The sequence below is a fragment of the Lagopus leucura genome, unplaced genomic scaffold, assembly GCF_019238085.1.
Source record: "Lagopus leucura isolate 7727_CA_CO unplaced genomic scaffold, USGS_WTPT01 Super-Scaffold_1, whole genome shotgun sequence".
NCBI lineage: Eukaryota > Metazoa > Chordata > Aves > Galliformes > Phasianidae > Lagopus > Lagopus leucura.
Window position 1 is genome coordinate 12681378 of NW_024962250.1, and position 27894 is coordinate 12709271.

At 35.0% G+C, this 27894-nt stretch overlaps 1 protein-coding gene across 1 annotated transcript in view; it reads left to right on the forward strand.

The window, feature by feature from the left end:
- The window catches only part of FSIP1 (fibrous sheath interacting protein 1), a 71124-nt gene extending 49273 nt beyond the window's left edge, over window positions 1–21851 (forward strand). The window contains 2 exon segments of the mRNA XM_042872646.1: window positions 18383–18929; window positions 21769–21851. Coding sequence (XP_042728580.1) covers window positions 18383–18929; window positions 21769–21791 — 570 coding nt within the window. The 3' untranslated portion in view covers window positions 21792–21851.
- The last annotated feature ends 6043 nt before the right edge of the window (window positions 21852–27894 follow it).

Here is a 27894-nt window from a genome sequence, read left to right on the forward strand (position 1 = left end):
TATGACTGGTATAATAGAGCTTCCATGTCTCTGTGTGACAAAGATCAGTTATTGTTTCAAAAAGCCAGCTAAATAATGAAATAGGAGATAATCAGATCTCCTGTTCAGTGTCTGAAACAAAGATGCTTCTGGTTATGCCATAAAAAAATCACTCAGGGTCGGTTTCTTTTCTGCTGCATTTATGTAACATTAAATGTTGAAATTTGAATATTTCCTCTGATGATATCCTCAGGTTTTTAGTATCCGAAATTCAATGTACTTTAATATGTTTTTCCTATCACTTCAATCATTCAGTCTTTCTAAATGTTTTGGCACTTGACTTGATAGTTACAGGTGATGTGAGTTTTAGGACAGACACATTCAAGCAAAGGCTGATGTTTAAAAAAAAAGTTTAAAAGGCTACTGAATTTTAAGCCATCTTGAACATGATAAAGTACATTTATTAAAATGTTAATTTTGATTTATCTTTCAATATTCATACAGTCTTCATTTTAATTAGTGAGAAAGTGATAAGGGGAATTAGGTTACAATATATTCATGAGTATGCTTACTGACAGAGTACATTCAAAGAACAAAGATCCTAACTGTTCAGAAAGGTTTGCAATATCAGCATTAATAGAGCTTGCAGCAATTTCTCATCAGGAATCAGATTGTGTTCCACCTCTAATTAACCACCTGTTGAGATTAAGAATAGATGTGCTGTCCAGGCAGGAAATGAAAATGAAAACCCAGCATTTGAAAAAGTAGAATCACTATGAGGACTTTGGATCCGTGTTACAGAGGTACTAACAAGTAGTGGTAGCTAGTGCTTCTGCCGTGGGAGTGATTAGGAGATTCACTTCTGAACTGCGTTTAGTCAGGCAAACCTTGGGGAAATTTCTCATGGTCAGATTAAACTCACAGAATTAGCAATCTGTGAGACAACCTTTCATTTGTATACTAATATTTAATAAAGGAGACAGGGAGAAAAGCAGCAGAGACAATGAGTTTGAAGAAGTCTGTTGTGTAGCAATGTTATTTTACAGTTTCATGAATAAAATAAGAGCTTTCATCCAAGGCTGAGAGGATTAAAATAACCTTTGAGCTATACGATTCACTTGGGTTTCATGAGGGGATATAGAAAACATCAGTTTTGTTTTATTGTGCAGATGTCTTACGTCTAGACTTGTTCACTAGAATCTCTGGAGTTTTTCCTAGCTTTCATTCTGCGGCTTTTTCTTTGTGGTTGATGAAAGAAAGTAGGAGAGGTTGCAGCTCGTTAGTCACTTTGCCTGTGCATTGTTGGAATAGCCATGATATTTAGTGCAAATCCACTAAAACGTTCTGGGAGTGAGGGGGAGGTGGATTAATGGGACACAGAATATTGATTTGTATTGATCGGTCTCTCACTCTGGAGCTCAGAATTAGGTCTGCAACTTGGGGCAGTACTCGGACTGCACTGATGGTACAGGTACTGATCACAGAGCTGTAATTAGAATGGAATCAGTATGAAGTGCAAATGCTGCCCTGGAGATCCAGAAGAGTTTCTGAGATAGTTAGGCCAGACTGAATTCTCTGTTGCTATGGTTTTCCTTTTAACAGCTGTTTTTTAGGTAGTTTGGGTGTAAGTTGACCAACAGCAGACATCCTTTGAAGGACAGTCCAGGCACAATGCTGGACTTGCATATATGTAGTAGGGATTTTTCATACAAAGCAGTGTTGTATTAAAAACTTCATTCTTTCTTGTACTTGCAGTTTACTTTAAAATGTCTGCCTGGTGTTGTTGTTTTTTTCTGAAGCATATAGTTACTTTAGTAACCCCAGAAAATGATGTAAATGTTTGTGAACAGTGTGATGTTAAACTGATATAAAATACTAAATGTGTTAAAGGGAAAATTATCTAACTTGATATTAGGAGAAAAAACATGAGGTAGTCTTCTTTGTGCTTATTGATGATGGCACATATTTTTCTAGTTTTCTTTAAGAAAGGGCTTTAAAATCTTTTGTTGGTTAGGAGTGTTAAATTCCTCATGAATTTATTTCAGACACTTCTTTGTAAGTATTTCAGATTTATTGCAGATTTGCCCAAATCATATTGCAGTTGGTGGGAATAGCTGGTAAATCATGCTTCACAAGGATTATTTTCATATCTTGTCTTTTTCCTGCAAGAAATTAGAAAAGAAATTGTTACAAAAGTCATTTAGGTGTGTATTGTTTTTGACCTAAACAGCTGCATTCTTCAAGATAAAATTATTTTGTGTGTACATTTCATTGGCTACCTAAAACAATGAAGTTTCCTTAGTTTTAGCTTTGCTGCTGGGCTTTAGTGTGCTTCCAAATTATGGGCACTGTTTATATTTTATCATATTCAGAAGATTGCAGATATTTAAGAATGTATGTAATGGACAAAACTAAGCACTGAGATAAGATATGGACTGGAAAGACTGACCACAAGGCAGTGTTAAACTACTTAAACTACCTAATAAGTAGTACTTAAAATACAGTAACTGCTGGCTTGAAATCAAATTGGCAGCCATTCAAAAGTGGTGTTTCTAAGAGGCTGATGCTGGATCTACTACTGTTTAATAACTTTGTAAGTGACTGTGAGGAAATGACAGAATGTATTCTGATTTTGTGAGTTTGTGGATGATGCTGCATTCTGATGGCCAGGCAGATATGTCAAAAAGAAGAGTTACCATGAAGAGGTCTCAACAGGCTGGAAGATTGGATTTCTGTGAGATTTAACTTAGGAAGTTAAATCAGAGAGACTAGTAGATTTTTCATGAATCAGCAATATGTGCTTGCAGCAACAAAGTCAAGCCGTCTGGGACTGCAGCATCAAGAGTGCAGCCAACAGACAAAGAGGTGTAAACATTTTGCTCCATCTGGTACTTGTTGGACTAGAAGTGGGGTACTGTTTCCAATTTTCTTCCCTCCAGTTCAAGAGAGGCATTGAAAAAGTAGAGAGGGTGTAGCAGAAGGCTGTTAGGTTGAAGAACATGGTAAATGAAGAAAGGCTAAAGGAATTTATTTACTTAAACATACAAAAGGGAAGGATTTGGGAGGGATCTAATCACAGTCTTTCAATACCCGAGAGATAGGTACAGGTAAGATGGATGCACTTCCCTCACATGGATGTATGGTGACAGGACAAGAGGGAACAGGCACAAATTCATTCATATGAAATCCTATATTGGTATGAAAATAACTCTATGCTGGGTGATCAGCTACGCAGATTGGCCAGATAAGTGGTAAAATCTTCCCTGCTGGAAATATTTGGGAATGGACTTATAGAAGTGGCCTCTGGTAACCTAATCTAAGGTCTTGGTTTCAGTAGAAGACCAAACAAGTTTTATAGACCAAATGAGATTTATTTGAACTAGACATTACTAACATTCTGTGAAAATAAAAAACAATGGAATTAAGCTTGTCCATGTAAGCTTTGTTTCATCTTCTCACGCTCATATTTTAATAACAGATACAGAAAGTTTGGAATGACTAAAGCGGCCACATAGCTTCTTAGAGAGAAAGTATGTGAAGCTGTTCAATGCAGTGGCTTAAAAGTTTGTCTTGCCAAAATTCATGGGACTTTGATTTGGTTTACAGGGTCTGCTTTTAATTAAGGGTTGAGGGGAAGAAGGGAAGGACTACAGTAGAAGTTAAAAATATCTGTATTTTAGAGCTGCATTGAATGTTGAGGAAAATATCCTTCTCAAAATTATGAAAGCATATATAGAAACTCTAAAATGTTTGTGTTTTGTAGCAGAAAATTTCTCTCGAGCAAGAAAATATAAAAGGGTATTTAAAACTACTTTGCAGGAATTTCTTGTGTCAAAAGAGGGGATGAATAGAAGGATCAAACTACAGTGAGTCATTCTGTGACGTTTCTGAAGTACCACGAATTTGAACAATCATTTGAACAAGCCAAAATTAGAAAGACAAAGAAATTTTCTGAGAACTTTTGCAGTTTATTTTCAGTAGACTCTGATTTTTTTCAATACTTTTAAAAAGTCTTAGCATATAATCTCATATCTGGATGTTGTGCGTGGCTCTGCTCAATTTCTGTGTCATTATATGACCAGAATAATGAAGTAAGCGGGAACAAAGGGTACACTGATATGTAGTGGCATTATCTAATGGTATTTGCTATAACTTGAATTGTTCATATATTCAAAACACTATGTTCTGTTTAGATGATATTGTAGAATGTGCAAGCTGATGGCATTTAGGAAGCTACCTTTGGTACTCATATTTAGAAATGGTTTTAGGATGCTTAATTATACTGTCATTTTTAGTACAGTTTTGTACTTCTGTGGTGTCAGACTCGCTGTGCAATAGGGACTGTGTAGATAGTTGGGCAGTTGTAGGACATAACAGCCAGGATTAAATAACAATAAAGGATTCACTGAACTGCACTAATAAATTAGATGTGATTACAGTGTGACAATGCATACACAGAGATTTGAAGAGGCGTGCTGGTGAATAGGCTGTACTCCATTTGCTTATGTTATCTTTCTTTGTGTGAGGTAAGTGTAGAGAAGATGATAGTATATGCTCCTAAATTATATGAAATAATTTATGCAGGCAGTAATAATTGAGGAGGTTGAGTTAAATATTCCTTTCATTTTTATGCTGTCACCTTTTTTTTAGTTCATCCAAATTTCTTTTCCATTATTTTTTAGCAAACTTAACCATTATATGGTTCTCAATAAAACCTTTTGTTTTAACACTCAAATAGTGTGATATTTACTCAACTATTTCTAGTTCCTCTTTCTGAAAGAAATATGGAATGTGGTTTTCTCTTCATTGTTTGACTTTTCTTTGTACCTGCCTTTCTCAAGCTATTTTTTTAAAGTAATCTCAGTTTTGCGAGCACTTTTATGATTTTTTTTAAAAAAAGAGCATTGTGCAAAGTAGTTTGTTAGTCTTAGTTCTCAGAATACAATATTGCGTAGGTTGCTGTAGTATTCTTTCTTCCTATCATATAATATTTAGTTTCAAAGAACTCAGAACTGTTTTGTCAAACTTCTTAACTCAGCCATTTACTCCCTTACGTAGCTACATTTTTCAGATAGGTAAAGTGAAGTTCTGTAAATAGCTGAGCAGAAGTATTTCAATAGAAAAGCCAGGAATAAAAATGGAGTGACATAGTTTATCCTCTTATCAGTGCGCTATCTTTGGTCTTTATTTCATGCATGATGGAAACTGTAGATAGAACTTACTGTTGTAAAGAGCTTCAGAATAGCTGCTTGTTATTTAAAATTTACTTTTGAGCTAGGACAAGAGATGGAGTGAAATGGATCATTAATTTACTGATTCTTGAAGTGTTTGTATTGTAGCAGCTGTTGGCACATTTTACTAATTTTTTTCTAACTTTAGGCAGGCTTGGTTTTATATGTAATATGTCTATAACCAGATGTAAACTCCCAGAGACCATATGCCTGTGTTTGCTCAGGCAGTAAAGTACTTGGTCCAAAGGACAGTCCAAAAGCCAGGAGATTCTCTTCTGGTAGAACTCTCAGTCAGTAAGGGTTCATCTGAAGTTGAGAGACTTCATTTGAGAAGCTGCTGTTTCAGTTCTTCTCATTATGTTTGTTTTATCAGTGCCATAGTTGATATCCACCACTCTTTTTTTTTTTTTTTTTAATTTCCCAGAGTAATCTTTTAAACTTTTCTGCATGAATTTTTTTTCCTGTGTCATGAGAAAAATAAATCTTCCATGTTATATAAATGATTAGGATTCTTTGAGCATGGTTATTATTCCTGGATGTAGTTAAAAGATGGATTTTTTCCATATGGTTCTTTTCCGTTAACATATGGGTCTGTTTTGTGGTCTTGGGAGATACAGTGATCCAGATTTTCTCTGCATGTCCCGGAGCCAAATTTTGGGATTTTAAAAAATTATTATTTAATTAACTATCTAATTCTGCAGAATAGGAATTTGCATCATGCACATCCACCCACTAATTTATTTGTAATATTGTATTATTTTGTTCTTTGTGTGTGTGTGTGTGTGTGTGTGTGTGTGTGTGTGTGTGTGTGCAGCTTATTCCTGTCTCTGTAAATAAACCAGTAAAGGATTAGAATTGTTTCAGTGGGGTGCATGGTGGGTATATACGTACATACCTGCTCACATGCAGCCTCAGTCCACCCACATCTGTGCAGTGAGAAGCACTTAAACCACTTTTTTTCCTTTTTGACAAGATTCTGATATTTGAAATTCTACCAAGTAAGCCCAAGAACATCAGGGTGGTTCTCTCCCATCTTGGGCAAGTCAGTTAAAGTTAGTTTGAATGAATGCATGTTACTTCCTGGGCTTTCACTGTCTGCAGTTCAGGGGAAGAATTATGTGGCTTAGAATAATATTCAGAGCAGCCAGTTTACTAAGCTGGGAACAGCCTACAGCTAGCTGATAGAAGTAAAAAGAAGAAAAAAATAAAATCAAATATCCCCCACAAGAAAAACATAAAAAACAAAAACAAACAAACAAAAAAAACCCAACAACTCAAGCAAACCTCAAACAACAAACAAAACTGTCTGGACTCTCAGATTTTCTGAAATTTAAGTTGTTGTGGTTTTTTGTTGTTGTTTGTTTTTTTCCTGTGGGCTCCAGGCAGATGCTTTTGTCTTTTTCAGATAAAAACCTAGAGAAATTTTGTAAAGCTGGACACAAGTAAAATGTTTTTTATTCCAAGCAAGAAAGATGACTCCTAATTTCTCCATTTCTCTTATGGTTCAAACTCCTGCCGAGCGACAAGAGAACCAAATGCAGTTCTTTTAAGTCTGCTGTTTGAAAATACATTTGTCATCTTCTAAGAAAAGCCATCCATCCTCAATGGGCTGTAGTAGTGCAGTACTGTACTGTTCATAGCTATCATTGAAATTGGGCTCTGTTATGTGATGAATGTCAATTTTGGGGGGAGCCAAAGAGGTAAAGCCTGAGAGAGTGCAAGATATTGTAATTGAGTGCTAAGAACATCCAGCTCTAAGCGTGTAGTCTGAAGTGTCTCAACTAGCTTCTCAAGAGTGAATTGAATATAAAATACAAAAATTCCTATGTTATGTCCCTTTGCTTGTTATTCCTCCCCAACTCCATTTTAATTATATTTTTTTAGTATGAGGACTTAAAGCATATTGCTCCCACTAGGCAATGTGGCCTTGCCTCACACAAAACCAGTAGTAAATGACTTATTTAAGGAGTGTACTTCCAACAGTGAAGGAAAACATACAGTGCATGTGGTGCATTAGAAGAACTCCAGTCTCAAAGGGTTTTTAGTACTGTATGGGGTTACACAAGTGAAGAGGCTCAATGAGACAAGAACAAGTTGGTTGTGACTCCTGCCGTGCAAACCAGTGAGATCAACAAGAATGCATTCTTAGAATTCCGTTAAGGAATGGATTTCTGATGTCGCCAAAAAGAATAGAGTATCATTGTGTGGCTCATAATCATGATGAGTTTTTCCTAATTAAAACTCAGTTATTTTAGCACTAATAGTATGCAGCTCATAAATTGTACCTTCTGGGTAGTACAGACCTTATCAGTCTGCAGTGACTGTAGTAATACAGAGCACCATCATTCCAGATTGCATCTGTATCCAGTCAGTATTTTTATAGATTTTCATGTCTCTAGCAACAAGATGTTAAGCATTTGTGTTTATTTTTAATATTTTAATATTTTAAATATTTTCCTTAATATAAAGAATCAGATGTACAGAACTTCTAGGATGCTATTCTGACAGTATAATAAGGCTAGAAACTACTGCTATTAGAGGTGTAATTTTCCTAGGAGTATCTGTTCTTGTTGAAGCTTGTCGTATGAATTGTGTTTGAATCAGAATCTTAGTACATTTAACTGGAATTATTTGCACATCTAGACTGAATCTAGACTTGATCTGTTTCAAAACATACGATCTGCTCTTTTTGCAATGTGTTTCAACAGGAGCTCTACATCCAGAATAGTCTTATGAATAAATTCTCTTATTCATAAGCTTTCTGCTTAAGTACCTGGAAGATGCACACGAAACAGTTGATTGTCATTGCCTGCTTTTTCAGTAGCTGTGATTCCACATAACTGAGAGTAGCGTAGTGTCCTCTAAAACCAACAATGTCATCATTAATTCATCAGAAACACAGCTGTGAACTTTATCTTATGTTGGTTTTTTTTTGTTTTGTTTTGTTTTTTGCCAAACCAATTGGACAAAAAAATTCCAGTGTGCAGTGAAGAAAGTTCCAAGCAATTGGGGTGCACGGGGCTTTGTGTTTAAGCCACTGACCTTGTAATGTGATCACACAAGCTTTTTGTAAATTAATCTTTTAGATCTTGTGAGTGACATGTGAACTTTGACTTCATGGGCAAAAGACAGATTGCAGCTCTAATGGAAGCACCTGTATCCCAAATGCATGATAAATTGACACAACTTTCTTTCTGAAAAACAGGAATCTTCTCGTATTTTCATGTCTTTTACCAAGAGAAATATTAGACATTTTCCCCTTTTTGTGTAGTGACGTACATTAATGAAGTCAGCAAAATTATTCTGACTTAAAATGATTATAAATGGAATAATTTAAGAGGCGTTGTAGCTATTCCTAGAGGAATTACATGTTTCAAATTGCAAAAACATTGACTTTCCTGGAAGCTACAAACAGCTGTACTATTTTAATTTTTGGTAATTTGTTTACTGTTTCTAGGGTTGTATTAATTTCCTTGGAAGTATAATTTCTTAGAAACAGTGTTTACACAACTCTTTTGAATTACATCTATTTTCTCCATGAGCATGTTTGTCAGAAAATGGTTAAAAAAATCAAACAATAAAATAATCTTGCATCATCTAGATATTTTTCAAAATACCTTTCTTTTTACCATAAAGACCTTTAGATTATTACATGAACAATTTTTTTTTTTTTGCTGGTGCAGAAGAGTTGGTATGTCTGTGCTTAGAACATGCTCACGAATGCTGTTTGGTTTCCTGAGCACCTGTCGCTTGGCAATGAGAAGTGCAGGGACCTGCCTGCTATAGTGGTGGCAAGTTGAATGCCATCCTTGCTTTCCTTTACAATAGTGTAGCTATCTCCTTTTTTTTTTTTTTTTTTTTTACCACTCAGGAGTTTACCAGGAATGGTGAAGGAAAGGAAAAGGGAGGAGGGAAGGAAACATGCATACTGCATTGTCACATCATGTATCTTTGGGCACGTAGCTTCTGTAGTCAAATCAGACCTAATAGCTCTGTAAAGGCCTGGCTTCCTGTCTCTGCAGCTACATGGATCTATGCTTCTCATTATAGGAACCAGGATAATGCAAGTAATAATAAGAGATTGCAACCTTCTAAATGCATGTACTTATCTAGATGTCTTTGTTCTGAGACGTGAGACAGGACCTGTAGCTGAGAAAAAGAACAATAGGAAATACTTAAAGTGGTTTTTATTTCAAAGGCCTGGAGAATTTAAAACTGTTGTGAATTTAGTGGCAGAATTGACAGTGAAGTTTTCCTGCTCTCCCTCGGAAAAAAAAAAGGAAGAGGCTGGTTCTTCTACCCAGTCATACAATATTTGTGCTATTTCTAGTTGGGCAAGATCATAAAATTCAGGCAGATCAGTTACAATAGCACAGGAAATTCATCACTCCAGCAGGAATGTGGTCATTGATACAGTTACACATTTACTACATCTGTTGTAGAATCTGGAGGAGATCCTGCTGTGGTTTTAGTAACAGTTAAAACTAGGGTTTACTTCAACCAGACCTACAGAAGTGTGATCTTTGTAGTTAGACAAAAAATGAATAATACAATTTTTTTGCATTTCAGATTTTTTTTTAATAGCTCTCAAACATCGGGAATATTAATAGGTCAATACTTGCTTTATGTTGGTTTTAGCTTTTTTATTGTTACGATGTAATCGTAAATTTTCTGACATTGTGTATTGAAATATTTCAAGGTTAAGCTCATAGTCTTGTACCTACTGGAAGGATTATCCCCAGTCAAGAACAGGTGCACACAGGCTTGAAGCACCAAATGCAATCTTTTCACTGGGGCAATATTGTTAATCACATTCTTCATGAAAGTCTTTTGGCTTTCCCTCTTGAATGGAAATAGAACAGCCAGATGCAGGGATCTCATTTTAAAATACTCTTCCATTCTTTAGGAAAGGAAAAGATTATTCATTATGCTCTTTCTTTAAGAATGTTTTTTCAGCACTGTGTAAGATATATGCACAAATTGACAAACATAGCTGCAACCCAACATTTCCTATAGAAACTTTGCACGTGCTCTGTGGCGACAAACCCCACCAGACATAAAAAGTAAACCAAATTCTGTATTGATTCTTCTTTTACCTCTCAGAAACAGAGACTGAGATGTGGCGAAATTATCCCTAGTCTTATACATTCATCTATATTCATGCAATGACTTTTCTCTAAAAAGCAGTGACAATTTGGCAGGCTTCTGCTAGGATGTTCCTCAGAAACAATGTCCCACAGGTATTCACGTTGCTAAGTGAAGGGGTCAGAAATGTTTTGTGAGCAGTCAGTGGGAACTCTACTGCCAAAAGGGAGGGGACTAAATAGTGAATTAGGATCCCATGTTTGCAATACTGTATGCACTTTTGTGCTTACCTTGTGGGATGAAGTACAACAAGGCAAGGAAAGCTATGCCAGAGTAAAAAATATGATAAGAAAATCACATTTGTGAAAAAAAACTGTTGTTTTTCTTTTTCCTTAACTTAGCTGGGTAGGTTCCTGTCTTACTTTATTATCAAACACTGCTGTATCTTGTTATTCCATATACAGCAGAGCTTTCTTCATGTATACTTCTACTAGTGGGTGAGAATCAGAGAATAATTCCATCTCCAAAATACAGATCACGGTTCAGGTTCACAGTATATCTTTGCATGCTATATAGAAGAGGTCAGTATTTTGAGGTGCTGTGATACACAGGGCCAATTACAATAACATTCACTTTAGAGCTTCTCTAGAGAATATAATGACATATGAACTCCTAGAATACATAATGCATTTTTATGTTTGTTTTTAAGCTTTAGTGTATGATTGTTTTGGCTGAGTCTTCATGGCTTACTGCTCTTTGGGCCAGCCCTTCTGTGTTTAGTGTGACTAAACTGCACTTAATTACTTAAGTTATTTAGATGTTTGTGGCTTCCTTGTTTTCTTCATTGGTTCGAGGGATTTTATTACTTTTATTGGTACTTTCATTATGTTGCAATGAAATATTGTATGTTATGAAGGAACAGATCTCCATATTATTGGTTTTTTTCCTATTTATATTTTTCTCCAATAAAATATAGACCAGTAAGTATTGTTGAAATCCCAAGTTGCAGAATTTTTAAATAGATATTGTAAGACACCATGGTACCATTATGCTGCATTGTGTCCATCTATTGGGGAAAAATAAACAGAGCCAACATGAGTGAGAAAGGAAAAACTATATATATTTTAACAGAAAACAGCTGCAACCACATCAAGACATTTTTGTCTGCTCTACTGGATTTGCTGCAAATTAAAGCCGCAATTTAATAACATGCCGGGAAGATAGTTCTATGGAATGAAATGTGTTAAATGCTTAATAACAAACAATTAAAAACACAAAACAAGATGTTTAGGAAACTGTTTCTGAGGTTCTTTTTCTTTACTTGAGGCTATAAAATGAAAGTCAGTCCAGTTGGTGGTACATGCCAGTTCAGGACTTTATACATGTTTTTACAAATGTAGTCAGTGTGCTCAAATTAAATTTGATTTCTAATCTAAGAATACATGAAAGTATGTGGAGTCATGTGCTATAAAACAGGGAATTATCCATTGGATGGGGAAGATTTTAGAAATGAGAGAAAATACAGTGCAGTGACTCATATGCAGCACAATACTCAGCTTTTTTTATTATTTTTAAATGCAGTAAACTATATGAGCTAAGCATTGAGCTAATCTGAAGATAGAAGAACTCACTTCTTGCAAAACACCTGTTCACAGTCTTGAAGTAGATTAATTTTTAATTTACATCACAGACTTTTATCACATTTTAAACCAATATTTTTTACAATATCACTTACTCAGAAGTCTTCATTCTTTAACTTTTTCGTTACTTTAGTTATGTTTACCTATGTTTGGTAAAGAATGGCTGATTATTATTGTTTAGTGACTAGGGTTTGTTGATTTTTCAGTGATGTGTGCCTTTTACTTGAAATCAATACATCTTTGCCTCTTTTGTTTTACTCAGCAGACTTAGTTGCTTAGGTAGTAATTCTTCCCAACCACTAATTGGACTCTTTTATAACTTGGACAGCAAAAATGTTTTTGTTTTACTATCTTTTATTTTTATTTTTAGTGTATTCCAGTTCGTGTTTTAGGAGGATGACACTTTACTGGATTTAGTCATAGTTTCACACTCAGGTATTTTAGGAAAACATTAGTGAAATAGGAAAAATGTATCTAATTTCATTAAAATACAGCTTAAAATAATATTTGTTACTCTTCAGTTACTTTTGTCTTTAGCTATCATATCGAATATATTCAGAAGTTCCTTTGTTATTTATGAATGACTTGCTTTGTTGTGTAATATCTACAGTTTCTAAGTTAATTGGTACTAAAATATTTTATTTTGCTGCAACAATAGTTAAAAACTCAATGAGCTTTCTTTTATAATTCAAATTGGTCTTATGTTATAATAACTCCTAAAATGAAAGAAAAAGCCAATGTACTAATGGAGTCATATTTGATGTTTTAACGGTGTAGGTTTGAATCTATTCTCCTCAATAATGTTTAGAGTCTAAACACTTTATGAAAGTGGAGCTTCAGAATAACAGTCTTCTTCAAATGCATGCATGCAATTGTGAAAAATGTAGGTGTAATCTCTTAAAACTTAAAATAGTTATTTTTAATTAATAAATAGATACCTAAAAGGAATCTTAGGAACTTTAGACGTGTGTGACATTTCAGATTTTATTTTCTGAAGTTACCTCCTTAAAACTTTGGTGAGGATGTACAATTCAGATTTTGGTGCCCATGTGTGAGCAGCCATGTGTGTGTGCATACTGCTAGTATGCAAGCAGTTGGAAAGTGTTATGCAGTCTGTAGATCAAAAGCTACAGTGTAATGAAACTAAGCTTGAAAGCTACAGAAAATGAAGGGCAGTAAGTGTATCATAGCTGCTCTAATAATTCAAAATAAAGCATTCTGGAATTTTCAAAATTGTGAAATCATTTTCAGATGTTACCAAGCAGAAATTCACAGTTAGTGAAGAGATTTTGACCCCTTTGTATCCTAGCATAACACCATGGAAACTCCATAGCTGTGAGTAATATCAGTTAGTGTCCATGTTATCACATGAAAAGAAAATTATAGTGAAAGTTACTTTAAATTTACCCCTGGCAGCCAGTTGCTTTCTATTTCTAAAGTCTGCAGGGTGTGGCATAGATGCTGAAGCAGTTTTTCACTATTTGCACATTTTAGCCACAAGCAATTAACTGGATATTATTAAGAAATGTAAAATAGAAAAACCTATTATACCTCTTTGTAATGACTAAAATATGCACGTTTAAATTGTTTTTGCCTGCAAGGACTTGCCAAAATTATCTGTACATTTATGCCCTATGGGCTATATGTTAAAAAAAGAAAAGAAATTAACTGCTGCAATTAGTATGTCTCTCCTCAGTTTCACTCACTTTCCTTGTTGTCTGCTGTGTCTGCTGACAGTATAAAGAAAGTTGTATAAATTCATGTCCGCTTTTAATATCTATTATGATTTCTCTATTAGAGAAAGGGGGAAAAGTTTTATTTTTTTGTCCATTTCCATTTATTAATGAAATTCATATTCTCTTCTAAATCTTTGATGGTGTTTTAAGGCTTTGTTTGTTTGTTTGTTTTTCATGGAGTATTTATTTATATCCAGGCACCTGATGATGGTTATTATGTTGTGGTTATAGTGTCTCATGATGTTACAAGTTGAATTCACTTTTTAGTCAAGGATGTTAACAGGTGCCCACTAATCTCTTCTGTACTTTTTTTCCTTTTTTTTTTTTTTTTCTTCTGGTGTTCCTTTCCCTCTTTTCTTTCCTCAGTACTTCAGTCCCATCTGCTTACTGACTTCCGTTAGCCGCAGTTACATAAACTTTTTCTTCTGCCATTAAAAAGTAGAACATAGGAAAAAATAAGAGACATGTAACAAAACAGAAGGAAAAATAGCAGATAGAGGAAAAGAGCGTGGAGTCTTTTGGTCAGGAAAAGAGCAGTTGCTTCAAAAGTGATTGCTGCAGTCTCATGTTTCCATAAACATATCAACAAATTAGAGCATCAAAGTGAATTGTTTCAAGCAACTATCGGGAGAACTGTTGTTTAAGATACTTTCACATAAAGCAACAAAAAATAAACACCTGCCAGCTACCTAAGTCCTTAAATAGTCCTGCCTTGTTAGTGCTGCTTCATGTACTGTGTGTCATTTTATGGTTATATATCCTGAAGTTTGTTTTTCTCCTCATGGTAAAATCTGATGAGGCTTTTTAGTGTTAGTCTGTCTCTTACTGTGCAAATATGGAAAACAATCCTAAATCTTTGAACTTGCAATCCATAGTCACAGCAGGTCTGTCCACAGCTGCCTACAAGTTTGCATTCCTACCACATGCAGTAAGGCTTTCTCCACAGACCCATGTCACCAAGGAATTCAGTGAGGAACAAGAAATCTTCAGTTAGAGAGGTGCCGCAAATGTGTGAAAAAAATAGCCTCACATAAACAGTAAAGGTCATTAGCAGGCTCTTCAACTCCTGACTAGGAACTGGTTTTTTGGATCATTAACAATAAAAAGCCTAGGAAATGAATAGGACTCAGTGTCCTATTAAAAATTAGCCAGAACAATTAAGAGGTTTTCCAATTTCTAATGGGAACCAGGCCTAATAGCTCATTTTCCCTTGTTTCTGCATTTTGAATTACATTAATTTTATGTCCTTCTATTTTTAAAGGAATATCTTTAAGTATTTTTTCTATATAGGTGTTGTAAATTATTTACAGTAAGGGCAGTGAAGGCTTGGGAGAAGTGGAATCTACTGTCTCCCAAAGTCTGCTTTACTGATCCAAAGTCTTGTGAATCTAAACTAATGAAGTGAGCTATGAAGGGATTACTTACTATGTGTACAAATGCATACTTTGCAGCCTCCTAATACAGTTGCAGTATTATGAGAACACATATATTAAGATGCTCATTTAGTTGCATAGGCACAGGCTTTTTTTTAGAGTGAGATGTCTCTCCTTAGGAACATACTTACTTCTTTGAACTTTTCTGATTTCAACAGCAGCCTTTCTGCTATCATTTCAAAATAAATTTCTTGCTGTTGGTTTGTGTGTAAATTACTCGTGGCTATTTAAGAACTATTTTCTCTCCAGCTGCATGCTTTTCCTTAACCCTAAAATGATTTCGGCAGGAGAAGATTGCAAACAGTGAGCTTTTATTATATTTAATACACCTCACAAAAAATAAATTTAAATACATTCCTTAAACATGCATTCTTGCAAACATGTCTTTTATAATGAACTGAAGTGAGGAAGAGACAAAGAAAGAACAAAAAACAAATAGTATTTTATACTGCTTTGCCTGCAAGCCTGCTGCTCAGGAGGAAGACTCCAACATGATTATGAATATTTTTCACTCTATGGCTGCTAAAGTCATTTACCTTTCCATTGGCCTTAGGTACTAAATCTCCCCACCTAACTTTTAGGTAATAATCAAAGTAAACTCTGAACTAATTGGTGGTAGAAGCCAAATGATTTTCCTGAAAGGAAAAAGGAAAAAGAAATTTGTCCAAGGAAAAGAAGATTACAGATAACTGAACTGGGGGTAGTGGGGGAAAAAAAAATAAAAGAAAGGTAGAAGAAGACGATTTCTCTAATTGTGTTCATTCTATGCTTATTCTTTTTCACCAGATGCAGAGTTTATTTCTGCAGTGATTGAATTTCCTGGTCATTAACATAAAATTAACTCCAAATGGTCTTGGCCAAGAACTTTGAAATATGTTAGTATAGAACCACTCAAAAACATGTGGAAATCCATGTGGATTTCCAGATGTGAGAATATTCTATGATATAAATATAGTTATGTTTACATAGCATAATATTCTGTTGTGTGATAATACCCTAGATGTAGCTGTGCTTCAGTAGTGCTTTATACTGTGGTTCTATACCTGAATGAATGCATCTGTTTTCACAGAAATTCCATTCCAACAATAACTGTTTTGTAAGCATACATTGTCTGCAAGTTAAAATACTCCCTCAAGAAATCTAAGAAATTCAACATGCTAGTAGATTAGATTGACAGTGAAATATTTTAAAAATTACATATTTAACTTTTGATTTTTCACATGTTTTGATTTTCCCTCTCTGATATATTTTTCATTAGTATTTTCTTCACTAGGATTAAAATTTAAAGCCTAATAGAAGAGTTTGAAGAGGTTTTTTTTGTTTCTCTGATAAAGTGTTCACTGCTAAAGGTTGTGGTTTGATTTTAGTTATCAAAAGTATATTGACTGACAAGTTTAACTGAATCTCTGTATGATTACTGATTTTATGTTCATTTATATAGAGCTAATTACATAGAATGGTCTTTTGAGGCTTTTTGTTATTATTTAAAGGCCCTTAATATCTCTGTTTCTTTAATACGGTACTCTTATGTTCTCTAAGTGAACTCAAAGTGACGTTGTGAATGGAATTGCTTTATATAGGAAAAGACTAATAGAAAAATAAGGTTGAACAAATCTATAAAACACAAAGTATGTAAATGCAAAAAACAGTGCCTGAACTGTATAGTAATCAATATATAGTACTCATTCTTAGATATCACTAATGTGTGTATATTTTAATACGTTATGATGATTGAAAGTAACATGAAACGTCTTCCTGATGCATTTTCTCATAACGCTTTCTTTAACAAAGAAATAGTATTTTCTTCCAGACAGAAATCTCCCCTCATTCATGAGCAAGTAGTTTTCACACATAATCCACACATCATTGTGCTACTCAGGCTGTGATCTCATCTGGTTGTGATCAGAGTCATATCATGAATGTACATGAATAAGAGACCTTCAGGATGAAAACTCAGCTAGAGATCTGATACTGATCTTTCCTCTGAAATGACAGCAGTTCCAGTTATGTGTAGTGATCATAAATGAATAAAGTTATTATTTGACATGGACAAGGACAGCTACAGGGAGATTATCAGACTGTCAGCTGAGCCTATCTCTTGGACTTTGGGTAAAACCAAGCTTTTGGTTGTAGAGAGCATCTTTTCCATTTGATATTGCAAATTACAGGGGCTGCTCTGAAAATAATGCCTCCTATTTCATTATATTGGCCCATGATGCCAGAGGCAGATGGTGGTATGGCAGAAGAGGTTGAACCTTCCTCCCAGTATTCCATTACATTTTGTTACTGTGTGACAGATGGCAGTCATGGGGCAGTCTGATAAAATGGTGTCTGACAGGAAGTGTGTATAAAGCAAATATGTGGAATTTAATTTCTCCATGCAGAAAAAATTGCACCCATTGACATCTGCACAAATGCACAGATCAGCTAACAGTGGTGACTACGTTGAAAGACATTATTTTGTAGCTGAGTATTTGCTCTAATAAATGATGTTACTATGCTCTTTGAATTAGTTGTATTTTCCATGGAAATAGCATTACTTTTGGAGCAATCTATGTGTTTATAATATTTTCATATAAATATATGATTGTATTTTGTATATCACATATTTTGTGGGCAGATGTATTATATGTGTAACTAGAATATGTTTTGACTTTTCATTATCAGCTTGAAATTGTCAGGTAGTATTTTTTTTCTCTATTACCAGGGTGCGTTAAAAATTTCAAAGGCTAGAACCTCTCATTGCAAAACTTGGTAAACAAAATGCCCTTCCCTGTTCTTCACCATACCAGTAATATCAGTCATAATCTTCAATATTGAGCTTTAAGAAATGTCCAGTATTGCCCATATAGTCTTTTAGCAATGACTTTTTTTTAGACTTTTAGCAATGTGTTGTTTTGCTTTCACAGATGCACGTGTGTGACTGCATGTATAACAAACCAAAATATATGAAAAATAAACCAGTGATATTTTGCAGAAGACTCTTGGCAAAATTAAGGGCCTCTTGCTGCCTTTTGGATATCAGCGTTCTTTCCTAAATTTCAACACCTAATCTATCTAGAACCTAGAGGAGATATTACATAAACTAAGCAGTTATGTAAATGTATGTTTAAATTCAGTTTGAATTAAAAAAACATTGGTATAAACTTAAGACTTCTGCCAGTGCTTTTGTATCTCAAACTGTTTTATGGTACTGCTTTTCATTAATTGCATTTTAACAGAAGAAAGTTTTGTTTTGTTTTGTTTTCTTTTTTTTTTTACTTTTTTTTTTTTCTCAGATTGAAGAGAAAACGGGCCTCTCTGAAGAGCAGCTTAAAACCCTTCTGGAAGAATGTATGCAGCCTCAGAGAACAATAAGCAACGTTTCCATGCCAGAGTCTCAGGAATCTCTTTCTTGTGGATTAAGTCCCCCTTGTTACACAAGTCAAGACTCCATTCTTCACTCCACATCTACTCTTTCCAAAATGTTAGTTGAAGGCCATATTGTAGGGATGTTAACAGCTCTGGAAAAGGCTGGACTTGAAGACAAAAGCTTATGTGTTAATGCTGAGAGTGAAATCCCTAGCTACTATATCGGCAAAGCATTGGCTGATAGTCACTTATCAAAGGATTCACTGGCCCAAACAGAGGAACCTGATGACCTAGAAGGTTTACAGAAGATGAGAGATAAGAGTATTACTGAAGGTTACTTTATGTCAAGAGCACTCAACACTGAAAGGCTGAAGAAACCTTCTTTCTTGGGTGAACCATTATACTGCATCAGCATGAACAATGAGCCATCCACAGAGCCTGACATTCTCAGCATACCACTGCAAACCAAAGGAGGTGAGACCCTTAACAATCTTTTAGAATAGGCTTTTGATTGTGATGAAAGAAACAAGCAGGTTCTCACCAAAGGTATGCACCAATGTGCATTGGCTATTATGGTAGGGCAAGGAGGTACTTTTATAAAACGCCAAAAATAACAAATGCTAAATAACAGAATGTTTATCAAGATTCTTCCCCTCACAGTAACAGGCTGTGAGATTAGAAATGAAATACAGTAATGATGGTGATCAGTTCTCTCATCTGGAAAATGGTATGCTTACACTTTTTATCTTCCTGGTAGTAGGAAATCATGTTCACTGTTCTGTGGAGAGAAATTATTCTCCCAGTTTTTAATAAGGTAAACACTGGAATATAGAAAAAACCTTGACTTAGTTATATTAAAAATAACAAGTTTATTTCAAATTTATGTATAGAAAATATCAGAAAGAGTAAATAATACATAATTTTTAAACTACTTTTAATTCAGCAAAGAAAGAATAGAGTTTTTCTAGCAAAGATTAAGTTCGCCCTATCTGGTGAAGAAGATTTTGGATACATCTCTATCCTTTGTTGTATAAGATCACTTTTCTTTCCGGAAAACGAACTGTTTAAATAAGCCAGATTGAAAGTGAGTACATCTAGCATATCTTCCATTTCTTTCATAAAACTGTGACCGTATGAAGTTGCTTTTGATCTACGGTTTAATTGTATTTTAAATTAATAAATTGTCAGAATAGATCTTTGTTGTACTGGTATCTTCAGAATTTGTGGAAAGTTTTTTTTCCCCTTCCCTTTCAGTGGAAGTTTAGAAGAGCATCTTGATACTTCTTAGCTGTGTTATTACAAATTATTATCACAACAGTTTCTACAGTGAGGGGAATGATAGTATCTTTACAAAAAGTGATTCTACCTACCAGGAAATAAGAAAACTTGTTATTGCTGATTTTATGCTGCCAGGCTTACTTAGTTTCCAGACCCATCTGCTATAATTACCCAATATTTGTGTGTAATGATATTTAGGCTGTAGCTTCAACAGAAAGAAAATACAGAAAGCAATTCTTTGGGATCGGTTAGTTTACAGCTAACATTGCATTATTAACCTCACTCTTAATGCAGATGCAAGCATCTGAAGAGTGGAGACAGAGAAAAAGCTGGCCTGCCCTAGAGGGCAGACAGGTGGTGGTCATGAGAATCAGAGAAGTGCCTGTGCCAGGGGCAGCTTCATCTGATGCAGGAGTGAAGTGACTAGATACAGTCTTGTTTCTCAAGCAGTCAACAGTGAGAAAAACTCATGCTTAACCTGCTGCTTTAACATGAATTGAAGTTCTTTTTGACTTAGTCTGAATAAAGGTAGTACAGTCAGAGACAAATCAGAGCCGTCCACTATCTTTTGTTCTTAAGATGTTTTAAGATGTTATGTATGTTAATTCAAGCAAAATGTCCTGCGCTGTAGCCAGTGCATAGTGAAATGAGTAGGTAACTGCTTATGCTGTTGTTATAGACATAGTCAATATGAGATAATTTTATTGCACAAGAGGGAAAGGAGATTTCAGCAAAGCATGTGCTATTAGTAGTTTTCTGCATGAATATCTTGTTGTGAAAGTGTAAGAGTCTTTAAAGTGACTTTAAAAATACTTGAATCATAATCATACGCTGTGTCAGAGCAATGCAATAAGGTGTTTTAATTATCAATTTTTGTAGTGGCTGCATAACCTTCAACCATATAGATCTCACTGTGTGGTTAGTAAATATCCTTACTAAATGGCCATTTTTCTTACCTGTTCACAATTTCAGAATTCTCTCTGAATCTTTTCATTTTCAATGAAAACTTAAAAATGAAACCAAGGAAAATTCCTTATAGATGTTGTCAACTCATCAGACATTGAGTGATTGTGTCTGAGTCTGATTTTTAAAAATGGTGTGAACAGGAGTAGTCTTTGGAGGAACAAAAGTGCGTGCAAAATAAAACACACTCCATAGCTTTGTAATTGTTATTACATTACTGGCAAATATCTTGCAGTTATCTGTAAGTTTAAGTTTAAATTTTGTTCAGGTTTATTATATTCAGTTAATATTTAGTCTAACCCTAAAATATATATCCAAAACTAACATTTAAATAGCAGCCCATTCTTACTATTTTTTCTCAGTGTACTGCTCATAAGGAAATGTAAAGATTTAAAGAAAAAAAAAAAAACAAAAAAAAACCACCAGGAATTCTGCCTTTCCACAGAATTATGTTATTTGTTTTCGACAAGGGCAACACAGTTCCATCTTATACAGTTATTCATGGCCATAACAGAGAAGTTGTATGCTTATCAAGTCGGTGCAGTTGCCTAGTGTATTCCACAGATAAACCTTTTATTATTAGTTTAGTCAGGATTACATGTGCTAATTGTATTGAGAAATGGAGATCCCAATGGAGTCCAATTTAAAGCAAATTCATTTTCAGATGAAATTATGAAACACGTCAGGTTTGTTTTTAAGAAAGGTACATAGATACAGAGCTCTGTTCCAATAGTAGTTCTAAAAGATTTTACCTGTACATGAATAATATTCTGTAGGTGGTTGGATTGTCTGGCTTTCTGCACCTGGTTCATGATGTGTAAGCAAATAAAAATCGTATTTGTGTAAAACTGATTTATCACAATTTGGTTTCACAGTCTCTATAATAGTATAGTCTGTGATACAGGTTTACTGTAATATATCATATATACATCTTAAGGAAAACATAATTACTAACATTGTTAAGTAAGCTTTTTTTTTGTAAGAAATTTTAAGTAGATCTTACTCACTGCTTCTTCCTCTTATGAATAATATTGTGCTTTCAGCAATTCATGTGACACTTTCTTTTTTACAGATGATACGAAGATTGAAAGTTGAGGAGAAAGTGACCATTTGCTTCAGTACACAGCTTTTCTAAATTTGTCATTAGACTTCCACCAGTAATATTTTCATTCATTTCAGACACTCCAGAGGGAATGAATTCTCACTGAAAACTTTTCCATGACATAATCAATTCTTAAGAGAAAATTATTATCATATATTGTTGCAGTTTGATTTCAAAGTATATAATCTTGCACTTCATTAAATTTCATGAGAGTATAATAAATAATTATACACATGCATAATAGTTGTACATATGATTTTGTGTATCTACCTATCTGATAGATATGCAGGTAGGTGTAAAATATATAGAATAGTTTGTTGTTGTTTTCCTTACACACAATGTACTGTTTGCATGAAGTCAGCTTGAACCTGGTCTCAGTGATCTCAGTACAGTTTACTGCCTGTGAGCCCTGCCTGAGTGAATGACACAAGCACCCAGTGCCTATCTGCTGGATGTTGCATTGGCTGTAGGTAAGGACTTGAACTGCTCCTCTGCTGGATCGGGGTTGGGACCAGTCTGTTCAGCTGTGTTTGTGCAGTGGTCCTGTAGAGTTGGAACTATGTGGCAAACAGGCATATCCTCTTATTCAGAAAAGTAATGAAGTGGGGAAAGATGGCAGCCACTTTGGGAAGCTTGGTGTGACTAAAAGTGAAGGGATTTAATGTGTGCCTGACAGTGACTAGAATGTCAAGCCTTGCAGCAATGGCTGGCTGGGGTGAGGGTGGTACAGCTAATTTGTGTATGAGATAATAATAACAACTCATTACAACATTTTGCTTGTCTACTCCTTAACTACTATTTCTCTTGGATTTAATACATACGTATTGTGAGCTGGTGGTTAGTTTCTCATGTTATGCTCTATTACGTTAGAATAAGAAGATATTAAAGGTTCTCTTTTAAAGGCATTTTTTTGGGGGAGGAGATATTTTAGCAAAAGTACTCCCATAGATTTTCTTGTTGATGAGGTCTCATCTGACAGAAAGGAAAAATTCTTCCTAAGTTACAATATTAGCCATTTAATATTCAGCAAGGACAGATTTATGAATACAATATAAAATATACAATGGCTGCATTATAGCATACTGGAGTTAATCTAAATGTTTAAATCAATGCACATACTGGCCAAGATTTTAATCCCATTTGTGAAATTGCCAGTCTAAGTGGACTTGTGCTCCTGTATCAGTGGTGATCATTCAGAATCTAACCTACTTTATTTTATCTAGAAATGTAATTTACTTTGTGATTACCATGTACTATATGGTGTTCTACTTTCTAATGATTTTACTTGTGTTGCAGCAATAGCAACAAGCACATGGATAATGAGCATTCTGCACTGTCCTCTTGCTCTTTATGGAAGGATTGCTTTAAGCAGATCTCATAGAGCTTTGCAATTTTACTTAACTAACTGTATTTCTTATAGTTAAAAATTATAAACCTACCTATGCCAAAGTTTATTTTCTGTACCATAAATATAATCAAAACAATACCAGCAAACTTTTTTCAGTAGAGGATAGCAGGGCTGTCCTCTGGCTGTAAACTTATCACAATCCAGTTATATTTTTGCATGGAGTTAGTGTTTTATAGAATCCTCCTTAAAATAGTATTAAAAGGCTAGGATAATTTTTGAGGAAAACTAAGTTCTTTTTCAATTTTATATGTAGAATACCTACAATATATGTTAAGAGAAATGATTTGTTCTTTCTTTTCTAGTATATATTTTGTTGTCTTAAATCTCTCACTGTTACAAAAAAGCTTCTCCAAGCATCCTTGAGGAAGAGCATTGTCACTTCATTATCCTTGGAGCCATGAATACAGATTCTGTTCACATCTGACATTTCAGGGGTGAGCACATTGTTCTGAATGATGTCTGATGCATATATTCTGATAGGAAATCTGCAATTACACTTACTGATGGTGTAACAATTCCCTATTTACCTGTGCTTGGTTACCCTGGCATTGTATTGCATATGAGTTCTTTGGAAAGATGGTGTTTCATGCTTGATGTTAGAGGTGAAATATAAATTCCTTTTTTTTTTTTTTCTTTCTAGTTTTATGTTAAACTATAGGATGTAAGTTCACTGATAAGAAGTATAATATAATAGAGATAAAATATAGCAATGAGATTATTGCTGAAACAGCACCAATATGAGTCAAAGCAAAGTTGAGCCCAGGAGAATTCATGGTTTTTGACCTTGTCCTTCAGACTTTTTGGCCTGTTTTATTCTGCGGAATAAGTTCTGTGTGCACAGATTTGTACTTTTTTATACTCTGTGTTATTTCCTACTGAGATTTTACAGCACAAGGTAAATAATTTTGTTCCAAAAAATGTAATACTTGTGGGGAAAAAAACCATGAAAGGATGGTTTTGGTTGCTTGTCTTGATTTGCTCAGTGGTATAGGGCCAAACTATTCTCCTATTGTCACTGAATCTCCTCAGGATTATGCATATGTATAGTGCTGGTGGTTTTGGTAGCCAGCACACTGTGTACTGTGATGTGTGTGTTTCAGTTCTGCATGGTTTGTGCTTTTAAATAACAAACTCCAAAGTGTTTTCTTCTGAAGAAGAAAAATAAGGGTGATTCATTTTTGTGACTTATACACATATAATATATATATTAGAAATATCTATATTTGAGTGGGATGACTTAAAGAGCAATAGTTTTGATTTCAGTATCAAGAAGTTCAGTGCAGGTGTGTGTAGTTAGGCAAATGCATAGCAGTTGAGGATCTTTTCTGTTTTCAAAGAGAAGTGACATGCTAAAATTCTAGATGGAAAGTAAATCGCCGATAGGTGGAAAAGATTGAAAAGAGTAAAGTTATGGTTAATATTCTTATATATCCAGAATTCCAGATTAATTTAAAGCAATTCTGAAAAGGGGTGAAAAAACTTGCAACTCCATCTTAAAGGGGAAAATAACAAAAGAGATGAAGACTTCTGCCAGATTCTTTCCAAGGCAGAAGATGGCTGCTGCACACCTTTTGAGTCTTCAGTGTGCTCTCTCCTATCTTCGAGGCTGAATCCAGAATGGTAAGGGTTTTTCTATTTTATAAAGTAATACTCTTTCTCCCTTCTCTTTGTGTCTCTTCTTAGAAAGTCTTCTTTACCACAGCTTTAAACAAGATCCCCCCTCTTTTGATTTTTTGGTGCAAAATCTGTTAGCCAGTTTACCTTTCCAACAGCTCTTCCTTGCGTGGTTGCCACAAAGGAGTCTTGCCTACCTTTGGGCATCGTGCTGTTTGATGGGTGCAGAAGACAAGGTGCTTTGGCAGCTGCCTGGGAACTTGTTAAATTATGAAAGTTCTTGAGATCTAGGAAAAATAACAACATTTGTCTTTTTCTTTTTCAAATTTTCAAAATTATTGCTTTCTTTATTTGTAGCTAGATGTAGAGGTCAGGAAAATGGTTTCCTTTATAAATAAAACAGAAACACTGGAATACTACTAAAGCCATAACCAACAGTTATCCAATTATACATTTCAGTTAGGGATTGGCTGCAATCCAGGTGCAGTATTAAGAATAAAAGGCTTTCTGCCATTTAAGTCTATGTGAAATACTTTCTGCTTGCAATTGAATCTGCAGTACCTAGTATGCTTTAAAAAAACCCTACAACAAACTGGGATGCTGTGAGTGTATATTAATTTATAGAGTGCTAAAGTACGTGACTAATTTTGACATATTCTTCAAGTAATAGTAAATATTGTGGACTTAGAATTCCTCCCCACCCCTACTTAAAAATGTGCTGTCTTTGCTGTGTTCTTGTGGAAATGCCATCCTATGCCATTATTTTCCTATTGTTTGCTTTGTGTATTTGGTATGCATAGCTTTGGTGGGAAGGGTACTGCCAGAGGCATTCTACCCTAATTTTACAATAGCACTGAAATTGCCTCTCCATTTCACTCTGGGAGTGGAGTCATCCAGGCAGACTGACACTGTATCTAAGCAGTTTTCAGTTCAGCTCTTGTGCTTGTTGCCTAATCAAGCAGTTCTTGAACTCGAATGTTGAAAAATTAAAGACAAATGGTGGCTTCCTAGAATTTGTATCGATTTGAAAATCTGAGTTTCTCTGGGATACTTGTCCATTTTTGTGGGTTTCCTGTAGAAGATTTTATCGATCTTTAAGACCTTTGCCTGCTGCACTTCTCTCTAAACAGCTCTCCTTTTTTGCCTCTTTCTAACTGCCTATTTGTACAGCTTTGTGCGCCTATTCCTTCACTTGTAGAAAAGATGAAGAACTAGGTATCACCTTATGAAGGATGTATTAAGATGCTCTCTTTTTATAGTCTCATAGTTCCTTTCTGAAATGCGTTTGGGCTTAAAATCAGCTAATTACTGTATTACAGTCTTCACTGTAGCATCAAAACATTCTTAATTGTTTCTTGGGCAAATGCTCTACCTAGCCTCAGTTTTAGCTTCTTGTGGCCTCTTATATTCACATTCCCCAAGCAACAAGTGGGCACACTTAACCTAAGTGTTAACAGAAAACATAGGGCATGTCTTTAAGACATGCATAATTTTTAATTCAGACACTACACTAATTTATATTGTGTAAATGCTTGTAATAAATTAGCATGAAAGGCTGGCTTGGGTTGAGAGAAGGTCATTGGAATTGGCTGCCAAGAATAACAGAGATAAAATATGGTGACAAGATATTTACTGAAATGCTGCTGATATAGTGTACAAGTAGAATTGAGCTCAGGAAAATCCATGGCTTTTTTTTTTTTTTTTGAGAGAGCTCATGAGACAAACCACTGTGACAAGGAAGGACTGAGATGCTGGTTGTACTGCTTCTAGTTGAGATGGTGCCACCTCACCAGCTTTTTGACTACAGCAGCAGTCTGGGTGGAAGACTTAAACAGATAGGCATCTGCCTCTGCAGCTGTTTATCCTGATGTCTCTTTTCATGTGGAAGAAAAGCATGAGGCAGGCCTGGCTAGGGAGGAGTATATGATTAAAATCCCTCAGAGGTTGTTTTCCCCTTGTGGCTTTGACCATGCTTAGAGAGTCCACAATCATGCCTTTAAGACTGAATTGAGCTACTGCCCCTTAACTACAAAAAGGCCTTCAAGTGGACAAGTTGTTATGCTTGGGGTGAAACATCCTGCACACTCCATCTTGTTACAGTTTTAGTGGGGAGATTATTGAGGTGTTAGTTTGAAGCCCAATTTGACACAGGTAACAGATATTATTAACATAACTGGGAGCTGCAGAAATTGTACAAAGCATGAACAAAAGCAGGTGACACAGGTGCAAGTGTCCATGGTGATTTATTGTTCTCTGTAAGAAGTTCTATTGTACATCTTACACAACTTTTAAATGGAAAATGGTTAAAAATGTTTACAAAAAAGCAGGTTCTTAGAAAATAACACTAGAAAAAACATGGGGAAGAAGGAAGCAAAAAACTTCAGTTCAGTGTGCAAATATTTTATAAAAATAGAAATACTAACTCTACAGGTAGCATTTCATGATAAATTATTTAAATAGCATATCTACACAATTATGTGATTAACTATTACAATGGCAATGAGAAAAATAATTTATAAAAAAACACAAGCAATGGTATACAGGATGTCAAGAAAAAATATAACAATATTATAAATCGTATTTGACATTTTTTTCCAATGCTATTTCCTTACTGGGAATATATTTTTCCGCAATGAATTTTTGACTATGTACAGCATTAACTCTTCAGAACTACAGTAGCTTTAAAGTTTGTTAGACATTTGAACTCTGCTTAATCCAAAGGTTTTTCTCAGTCACACAATAATGAGGTAATATTTGTACGTAAAACTTTCACTGTTTCTTTTCCTTTTTTGAAAAGACAAAGAAATGATATAGGTATAAGATTGCTGCCCCTGTTCGTGTACATCAAGCCCTCTCCCTTTTCTGCAAGGAGCTCCTGAAATTCTGTCTAGGCTGTGAAGAATTCCTTCTTTTGTAGCTGCACATTGCTAGTTCCAATAATTTGTGTGCAGTGACATAAATAGCAAGACTGGATGATTACTGACTGTAGTCATTCTGTCTTTCTGCCACCTCCTCTGGGCCGGTTATTCTGCTTGAAAGTCAGTCCTGCTGACCAGTGGTAAAGCACTGCTGAC